Source organism: Vitis vinifera, chromosome 12 (genome assembly GCF_030704535.1).
Source record: "Vitis vinifera cultivar Pinot Noir 40024 chromosome 12, ASM3070453v1".
Lineage (NCBI taxonomy): Eukaryota > Viridiplantae > Streptophyta > Magnoliopsida > Vitales > Vitaceae > Vitis > Vitis vinifera.
In genome coordinates, this window is record NC_081816.1 from 22,416,251 (window position 1) to 22,426,345 (window position 10,095).

Below are 10,095 nucleotides of genomic sequence, written 5' to 3' on the forward strand. Positions count from 1 at the left end.
CCAATGTGGTGTTAAACGAAGTTTTGAGTTTTATTTTGTTAGAAATTGCAGGAGCAGTTGGTGGCTTGGAACATTTTCAACGAAACTTAGGATATGTTGAATGAGACATCAATACTAGCTTGAACTCGAGTTCTAAACAACCTATAGATGTGATAAGTCATTTCTAGGTTGATGAAAAGTCTTTTTTTAATCCAAACCTTGGGCGTGCTAATCACCCTATAACAACTAGCATCGGGTAAATTCAAGGTATCAATGGTAGGATTCGAACCCAGGACCATGTATCACTTATTGGGATCGATCACGCTTCCTCGTGTTCGCCTTGATTAACTGGACTATCTTGGTAGGTTGATGAAAGGTCCCTTTATTAGTTTATCTACAAATTTATACCCAAGGTATTAGTGCTAAATATATTTTGTACGTTCATAAAATTCGGCTACTTCCATAGCCTATAATGCAGATGATATATCAAACTTAAAAAAAAAAAACATTTGTCATGCATGATGTATGTGTTGAGTCAATTTGTGATCCATTGTCATGCCATGGAATCTAATGATCATTAGATATCTTCTAACAAAATTTACAGATTAGGGTTTTTTTTTTTTTTTTTCAATAATGTAGTAGCAAGACAAGTTTACTTGGAGAACTGCAGATATCATTATATGAAGGAGCAAATCTTGGTATTAGCTCTGGGAGTAATTTCTGTCTAAGACAAGAGGTTGGAGCAACACTGCTTTGCAGGATTAGAAAATTGAAAAAGACTGACATTGTTCCACAACTAAAATATCACAGAAAATGGCTTAGAACCAAGCCACCTTTTTAGAAAGGCAAGTCACAATGACTTGCCAAAATGTTTCTGGAAGGCAGTGGCTTAGAAAATGGGAAAAAGATGTAGGGACATATGGATCCTTTGCCCTGTGTTAAGCCAATGGAAGCAGCACATTATAACCACATGGCTTTCACCCCAACATTGTTTAAGGGACCTACCATACTGCATCATATTAAATGTGAGTAGACTAACATCATCATCACATCATAGCACGAGTTGTCCCCATACAAGACAAAACCATTTCTCATAATATACGACATCTCACTTGGAGAAGGCATCCAACATTAACTATGTAATAGACATGACCTCCTCAATAACTATGTAATGATTGATCCATAAAGACATGAGCATAATATAAATCATTTAAAGTATTGCATGATTGACATCTCCTTTACTACCTTACAATCAATCCACTAGAAGGCAACAAGAAGAAATGAACCCAACCTCCTAACAAGTTACACACTAAATACTTAGATGGGAATAATTCTATAAAACGTTTTTAATATTTTTAATACTTAAATGATAAAAAATTCAACGTGTTAGAAAGATTAAAGAAGTTTTTTCGAATCATTGTCAAACGGGCTCTTAATCTTTTATATGTTATCTTCATTTTGGATTTATAGCTAACTTGATCATCTAAGAGGGTCAGCCTGAACAACCATAGCCTTTTCTTACTTCTTTGTCTCTCTACTCCATAGGAGGAATGTGACATGTGATTCAACCTTACTTGAAGGAGGGCAAAACAAGTATTTTGAGAAAAAAAAAAAATTTGTATAGATCAACCATGTATTAGTGCTTGAGGTTTTTAGGCTTCTACTCCCACCCTTTTATTCCTTAAGGCCCTTCGATTCTTCCTTTTTAAAAGTTAGCTTCCATTTTCTTTTATATGAGAAACATTCCTTTGCCAAGGAACAAACAAATAGATATAAATGAAAAATAGAAAAACATGGATAAAAGAACTACATAAATCTAATTAAGAATAGCAACGATGTATCTAGAGAGTAAACATAATTGCACAATTAGAAGTCTCAATGCTCAAGGTATATAAGAGATTAATATTTGGCCATTGCTTTATAAAAAAAAATTCATCTAGAGGAACACTTCAAACCTCTTTCGTTCCTATTCATTATGATAAGACTAATACGATGACTGAAAAACCCTTTAGTTTTAGCTACCTTATGCTTTATTTGAATTGACTTGTGGAAGTAATATGTATACGATTTATTATATTTGTTTGATTAATTTCATTAAAAAAACCTATATTTAAAAAGAACTTAATATAAAATTTTAAAACACATGGAAAATATTACCTCTGATATAAGTTATAAACTTTTTATTTTTCTTTTTATAACCAAGGAACCTTTCATGACTAAACCCTTAGGACTTTCTATGAGATCCAAACCTCGGGATGCTGACCACCTCGCAACAACTAGTAACCTATGAGCTTTATTTTAACCTCATGTATAATAAAATATTTGTAATACCGATATTATGCTTTAAAAATTATGAATTTGGTTAAACATATGAAAATTATTGCATCTCGTATCATCTTTATTTTAATTTTATTCCATTCCCTTATGCTATTTTCCAAATCAAAATGCCCCACATTCACTAGCTAAACTCATGCCACCACTAGATTTGATAAAATAATAATATATTAAAATAATTACAATAATACTACTAATAATAATTATTATAATTGTGATAATTATTAATATTATGATTATTATTATTATTATTATCCACGGATTAGTAAATCTAGCGAATAGCAAGGCTAACGATTCTTTAGAGTCTTCTTCTAAATTACCAAAATGCCCTCGATGTGTTATCTTCTCCATCATATCGAGCGAGTCCCTACTCTCACAATACCACCTTCGATTTTCTTTCTCGCTCTCTCGTTCTCGATACATCGATGGCGAGATCCGCCTCTTCTCTTCGCCACTGCCTCGTCTTACTCGCCCTGCTCGCTCTCTTATTTATCCACGTGTCCCATGCAGTTGACCACCACTTCGAAGGCTTCGACTCTGACGATGTTGCCGAAGACGAAGAGCCGGTCGCCGGAACCCTAGACCACCCACCTCCGATCCAACTCACCCTTACTCACTCCGATCCCACTCACTCCGATCTGCCACCGCCGGATCGGGAACAAGAGGAAGTTTCGGAGCCTTCTCAGCCATCCGATCTCCCACCGAAGCCCTCATCCAACGGCCTTGATTACTGGGACGAGGACGAGTTCGAAGGTCTCCCTGAAGAACAGTCCCCGGAGCCCCCGAAATTGACCGAAAATGTCATTCCGAAGGACCCTAGCTCCGATCCGAATAAGGCCGCGAAGCCCCAAAAGACCGCCGTTTCGAGATCGTACGTAGTCGAAATTGTGTGCATATCCTTCTTGATCATGTTCACAATCAACTACTTTACCGGAAAGCGAGAGAATGAGAACATCGCATTGGCGTGGGCGGCGAAATTCGCGACGAAAGATTCGATTTTCGACAAGAATTTCAGCCTTTTGGGCGTCGGAGACGGCGACGACACGCCGTTGTTGTTGAAGGAAGGGCAAAACGTGTTTAAATTTTATGCGAGTGGCCGGAGGTATTGTTCGGGGCTGTTGGCGACGATGGAGTTGCAGAGTAGGCATGATCTGATATCGAGGTTATGCAATTTGGTGGTGAGGGGAAGGGATGAGATCAGTTTCGAGGTGTATATGAATGAAGAGGCGATGGATCAAGTGGTTTTTGCGTTGGCGAGAAGGAAGGCGGCCAAGGGGATGCAGAAGGAGGAAAGGGACTTGCAGAGGTATGCGAGTTTATTGTCTGGGCCTACGGGTGGGCGCAAGTGGGTGGTAGAGGAGTTGGCGGTCATTTCGGAGTCGAAGGAGGTGGCGGGAGATTTGATTACCGAGGCAGTGCTTGAGCAGGTATAATTGCCTTTGGTTGCTTGGTTGTGGTTTAAGTTTGCTTGTAGGGTATGAAAATTTTGGACTTTGATGTTTTAAGGCTCCTTGAACTCCTTTTTTTTTTTTTTTTTTGCATAATTCCTTGGATTTGTCAATTTTCTGCTTTCATTCATTGAGACTGGCAAGCCTTGTAGGTAAAGGCCTTGTTCTTCTGGTCTAATGGGGACGTGAGGAATATTAAGCTTTATTTTTATTTATTTTATTTTGTAGATAGATTGGGTGTGATTTAGCAAGTTAAGGTTTTTTTCTCTCTCTTGAATGCTGCACGAGTTGTCTGTACACCTACACTTCTTGTTAGGCACTTTCATTGAATTGTTTTCTTTATATTGCCTATCAAAATAAATATTTGGATTTTATGAATTTAATGCTTAGGGTGTCTTGAACTTGTCCATTTTGTGGTTTTAGTTTTATTTGTCTTTGATATTGAATGAATGCTAAATGTGGGATGACAATGCATTTATCCTTTCTGTAGATGCATTTTACTTATTTATACATGTTTGAACTTCAAATGAGATGTTGGGGCTTCTATGAAATCATTATTTTTGTGGTCTTGTGGATAGAGATATTGAGTCAGGTGACCTTGGATGAATCTAATAACAAGTCTATCTCACCTGTGACTAGAATTTGGTGAGATTTAGAACCTCAAGGTTCTAATAGTATGCTTGTTGGAGGAGATATGTTGAGATTTTATCTTGTTTTATCTAGGGAAGCTTGTCTTGTGTTTTTCAAGAATTGCTCTAGGATCAATATGTTCACCAATGATAAGTAGTTTGAGTGCTTTCTAGAAATTGAAAATACTGCTTGTTTTCCTTTGCTTGACCTTCCGTCTCATTAGTATGCATATTAATGTTGAAGCCTTCAGCAAGCACTTTGTGAGGCTGGGATAAGAGAATGCAGGGTAATAGGGATTTTCTGCCTCTAGTTTGTAGTTGGATATGTAGGGTAGTAGAAGGTGCCTGCAATGATGCCCTTCTTTCTAAGCAAAGCTGGTCCCTTTTGTAAATCATTATGGTGGGTTTTTGTTCAGGACAACATTTTTTTGGAGAAGAGTGGTAGGAAGTGCAATGAGAGATGAGGCAAAGGAAATTTTAGGGCATCAGTGAGGAAATTGTGGTGTTGGGTGTGGAGCAGCTTTCTAAGCAAAGCTGCTCCCCTTTGTAAATCATTATGGTGGGTTTCTGTTCAGGACAACATTTTTTGGAGAAGGGTGGCAGGAAGTGCAGTGAGAGATCAGGTTGGGGCTCTGCTCTGATTAGGGGTTTGCAAAGGAAATTTTAAGGCATCAGAGTGGAAATTGTGGTGTTGGTGATGTGGGGGGTGGGTGGGTGTGGAGTTGTGGGGTGAGGTGGGGCTGGCTGTTAGAACTCACGTTTTGTGTATAGGCTTCAGGATTGAAACTAGTGCCAAATCTTGGTGCTCACCTAGATCTCTAAGAGTGCTTCACTGCCGTGGAAGCTCTATCAAGAAATGTAGGACAAAGGTCTGGTGAACAAGGCCATGTGTTCTGGCTTGGTGTCTTCGAAAAAGAGGACTTTTCAAATTTTTAGGTATAAAATCATCTCCCGACTCAGAGAACTTATGCAGGTTTTATTACAGTGTCTTGGTTAGAAGGCTGGTTTTAGGAAGGAGGCTGACCCTGGTGAAGTACATTGAGCAACCCAGACCATGTAGTGTCTAAATAGCCTTCTACAGTGTTTTTTTTTGGGGGGGTTGCTTTTTTGTTCTATTCATTCTCTTCTCTTGTGTAGTTTCACTTGGTGCAGCCTGAGCACATTCCGGTCTACATGGGTAGCACTTCTCTTGGCACTCCAATCTATTTCTCTTTTATCTATCCAAAAGACATAGAGGATTGGGAAGACTAGTAAAGATGCATTCGGGAAGTAGTGCATTTGGAATTTGATGGACTTAATAGGTGTTGCATCAAGAGAACCAATTGAGATGGTTAGGACAAATTCAGTATTAAGCCATGGCCCGGGATGGGACTGCTGCAGTTTGAGATGGACCAGATGCTAATTGTGGTGTAGCTGTGTTTGGTATTGTGATAAGGCTGCTTGTTATTGAGTAGAAGGAAACTTATTCCATCATTGTTGTTTCTTGATTGATTTTGAAATTCCATATTTCCGTCTTTGCACCACCCAGCCATGACTTCTGCATTAATAACACTCATCCTATATTAAGTTCTTATCTTGTTGATTCTGGTTTTATATAGTATTCTTTTTTTTTTTTTTTTTAAATAAAAAACCCGATAGATCTTTTCTCTTAATTAAAAAGATTAAAAAGGACAAGATATCCTTTCACAATGTACAAACTTAGATCAAGACAAGGAATGGATTCCTGCACAAGAACCATACAGCTAAATAATAGAGGGAAGTTAAAAAAAGTGAAGCAACATTTGAATGACCATTAAGTAGACTCGAGGCACATAATCTCCAACAAAAGATACCAACTACTTTGCTCCTCTTTTTGCTAGTCCGTCTGCGATCGAATTAGCTAAGCAAGGAAGCTATCAAATGGAGCATCCCTACTTTATAAAGAAATCGAATATTTAGTGTTGCCACCTTTCAAGTCTTCATGAAACTCTTTCCTTTTGAGCCACCCCATGAGATAATGGTGATAAGATCCCCCTCCACCATAAAGTTAGACAAACCCAAAGCTTTTGCTAACACAAGACCCTTTTATAGCACTACAACTTCTACCTCAATAGCAAAACCATCATTTGCAGGTTTAGAATATGCTTTGATTACTAAACCTCATTGTTGTGTAATCTCTCAACCAATCCCAAGTTGCTTTAGGGTGCCCAAAGAATATCCATCAAAGTTCAACTTAAGAGCTCTTTCACTTGCCATGAACCATACTTGTGAGGTCTTCCTGACCATCCTCCTTGGATTAGATACAAGGCTTAAGGGGGTGCCTCTGAAGGCTTTGATGGTAGAGGCCAAAAGAGGATGAAAAGTAAAATAAGTCCCAAACTAAATCAATGTCCTAGCATCTCTTTCCCATCAAACTAAAGCTTACAAATACCCCTCTAGAACCTTTCCTTTTGCATCATTCCCAAAACCTTTGAAGGAAATAGTCATCAGCTCCACCACCAAACACTATGGTGTCCAATTATTCCCACAAGGCTGAATAGTCTATGCAATAAGTCCAAAGCTAGTAGGCAGAAGAAGATGATAATTCATTCATAGCTCTTCTTGTGCATGATGTACCACTTTGGATTAAGAGATTTGAGAAACCTTCGCTTGTGAAGCATATCAATGGTGTTGCTTTGTGGACTTTGTGGAGTGTTTGGGTTTGGGCTAAGGGGGTGGTTGTTGATGTTCCTCTTTGTTTTTTTGTTGCTTCGAGGTGTTTCCTTGTATACATCCTATGTACTTTGGAACACTTTTTCTTGTGTTACTTTTTATAAATTGTTTCTGATTACCTATCAAAAAAAAAAAAAAAAAAAAACCCTCTTAGTAGCCACAATTCAGATTAAGGCCTTTACTTTAGAGAAGGCTTTAGACTTCCAAATAAAATTAACTAGATCGGAAGGAATGGAGGAGGATGAATGTGAAAGGGCTCTAAAGAAAGATTGAATTGAGAACAAGCTTGAAGAGGTCAAAGACCAAACCCTCGCATTAGGGTTGGAAGGTGATAGATACACATGAGCTACATAATACATCAATTGGGCTACTGCCTCAAATTTTTTATTCCTAAAATTTTGGAGAAAGTTAAAATTCCAAGTTGGGGGAGCAGGGAATGAGGGTACGAGAACATTGAAAATAGAGGAACCTCGCTACCTTGTGACTCTAAAAAGATTAGGGTATTGACTACAAAAAGGCAAATCACCTCACCAAGTATCTACCTAAAATTTTTTTTTTATACCATCACCTATAAAGAATCAAGTGAAATGAGAGATCAAATAAGGTTTGGGCAATAGCCTTTTAGGGACAACGATGTGACTATTTGACAACAGTCTTGACATCTCGACTAATAAAATGTGGCCCATGGATACTCAAAATAACATTGTGTCGTAACTCATTGTTCTTCCTAAGAAACCTTCATGGCCTCCCATTTAGCAAGGTGATCTCTCTTACCTTCCCCCCCATTGACCAAAGAAAATATCTTTGTGATCACTCAAGCCTATAAGCCATCTTAATTGAGACTTTGAATATTGAAAGGAAATAATTAGGGATGGACCATTTGTCTTAGATGCGAGAGCTTGAGAACTATCCTCTTTTGGCTTATTCTCAATAAAATCTTTTTTCTTCATCTTGTCCAATATATTAGATGTAGTTTCACTTCATCCAGCTAAGTTTCTATGAAAATCTAAAATCTCATCTAAGGTCAAGGCCTTTGCTTAGTCAGTGGCACACAAGAAGGTAAATGTCAATGACATGGTACAATTAAGAAGACCTTTCAAGCCCCTAGTCTTGATTGGTGCATTCTTTGTATAGGGAGCTGAGAGACGATTGATCATCTCTTTTTACATTGTTTGATTACTTTAGGGCTATGGCACATACTATTTAGACAGACCAAGATGGATTGGGTTTAGCGTAGGAATTGATGTGACATAATGATAATTTCATATATGGGTTTTTAGAAGTTCAATTAGAGGTGAGACCTTTGGAAGATTGCTTGTCTCACTTTGCTTTGTATCATATGGCAGGAGAGAAATGCTAGGATTTTTTTAGGATAAATGGAGAACGTTAGAGATGTTGGGGGATCTATACTAATGATTTTAAATGCATTCCTCTTAATGTCATTTAGCTCAATTGGCATTCAGTGTGTAGACCAATAGGGTTGGATCAACTATCAGAGGAGCTTAGCTCGGGTTTGGGGAGATGATATCTTTGTACATTCTTTTGTGGTCCAACCTTTTTGTATAGGTCTCCTTGTATAGTGGAGTTCTTTTTACCTTGATCAGTTTTATGTATTTGTAGGGAGGATTTCTCAATCCTTCTCATGAACTCTTTATTCATAATTAATATATTTCTTGCTTATGATAAAAAAATTGGAAGTAAGTAGGGATAAGAGAACCTGCTACCTGTCTAAGGCACATGTTGTTTATGCATAACTAATGGAGATCATTGGATGTGCCTGTGAGTTATTGACATCTGCAGAAGCTTCTCTCATAAGCCCCAGCTTTGTACTAGGGACATTTTTGTAATATTCTTCTCTTTATGCTGTATGCCTTATTGTGGTTTGTGGTTGTTACTTTGCAGGTTTTTGGTGAGAAAGCTTTTGAGAAGTTTGGGAAGGGTTTCATATCGATGCATTTCTCTGATCAACAATTGGGGACACACAAGAAGATGCTGCTGTTCAAGTTTGCTCTCCCAGATGCCAAGAACATGGCTCACATGACTCGGCTGGTGGCTCTCATACCCTATTACATTGATTTAATCGGGCGGTACAAACTAAGTTCACAGGTGGGTCAGATCAAGAATCATATATTAAAAATCAAATTTTAATTATTCAACAATTTTGGTCATAAATTTTTTAACCATGATTATGCAAACTGTAGGCAAGGTCGAAAACAGACTCAGCCAGATCAAAGGCTGCCCAAGAGGCATACAAAGAACAACAAAACGCTAGACAAGAAGCCTTGCAGAAGCGGAAGGCAGAGAGGAAAAAGATGATGGAGGAGGCAGAGGCAAAGCTGAGCGCAGAAATAATCCGCAAGAAAGAGGCTAAGGATCGTGCCCGTCAAGCGAAGAAGGCAATGCCAAGGGTGAGGATGACTCGTGCTCACTAGGATGCTCTCAGTTTCTTTGCACACATTTTGTGAGAATTTGGTTTGGTTTTCCATGCCATCCACTGAATAGAGACTTTTAGTGTCTGGTACCTACCCCTCACGGCCGGTATACTTAAAAAGGGGTGTTTGGCATTAAGTTAGGTGTAGTTTGGGGGATTATTGCAATATTTTGGCTTTAGTGGGAAAATTGGACGATGTACTGAAATTAAAATGGTGGTGGAGTAATAGGGTTTCTCTTGGCTGACATTTTAACACCTAGGAGCAACTCTAATAATTTGAGGTTTCCCAGGGGTTATGTTGTTTACTTATTTTTTACCAAAAAAAGAAAAAAGAAAAAAAACTAATGTTTGGTTGCTTGATGTCCATTGGCATCTTGGACGTCCCTGTATTACTCTATTATTACGGTCTCTTATGATTAACCCTAATTTGGGACTACTTACAACTTACAACTGCATTGTTCTTTTATTTGTGATTTGTGATTTGTTTGCTTCGATTAGTCCTCGGCTTCACCTTCTACAGTTTGGTGCATGGGTTATACTGAAATGGAGGCAGCAACAAAAACCAAAATGCAGGAATGCGGGG

The 10,095-nt window shown here is 38.3% G+C and overlaps 1 protein-coding gene across 1 annotated transcript; it reads left to right on the forward strand.

Annotated features, from left to right (window-relative positions):
• The first annotated feature begins 2,591 nt into the window (after positions 1–2,591).
• On the forward strand, positions 2,592–9,962 carry LOC100257857 (uncharacterized protein At5g49945). The gene is made up of 3 exons (XM_002263773.5): positions 2,592–3,740; positions 8,984–9,187; positions 9,283–9,962. The coding sequence occupies exons 1-3, from the start codon at positions 2,739–2,741 to the stop codon at positions 9,511–9,513; spliced, it is 1,437 nt and encodes a 478-aa protein (XP_002263809.1). The 5' UTR covers positions 2,592–2,738; the 3' UTR covers positions 9,514–9,962.
• The last annotated feature ends 133 nt before the right edge of the window (positions 9,963–10,095 follow it).

What these genes read in the sequence shown, in the direction of transcription:
- LOC100257857 (XM_002263773.5), top strand. Translation starts at nt 2,739, where the DNA reads ATGGCGAGATCCGCCTCTTCTCTTCGCCACTGCCTCGTCTTACTCGCC. An exon ending in CCGAGGCAGTGCTTGAGCAG is followed by an intron (nt 3,741 to 8,983) that starts GTATAATTGCCT and finishes GTTACTTTGCAG; the next exon opens with GTTTTTGGTGAGAAAGCTTT. An exon ending in GGTACAAACTAAGTTCACAG is followed by an intron (nt 9,188 to 9,282) that starts GTGGGTCAGATC and finishes TGCAAACTGTAG; the next exon opens with GCAAGGTCGAAAACAGACTC.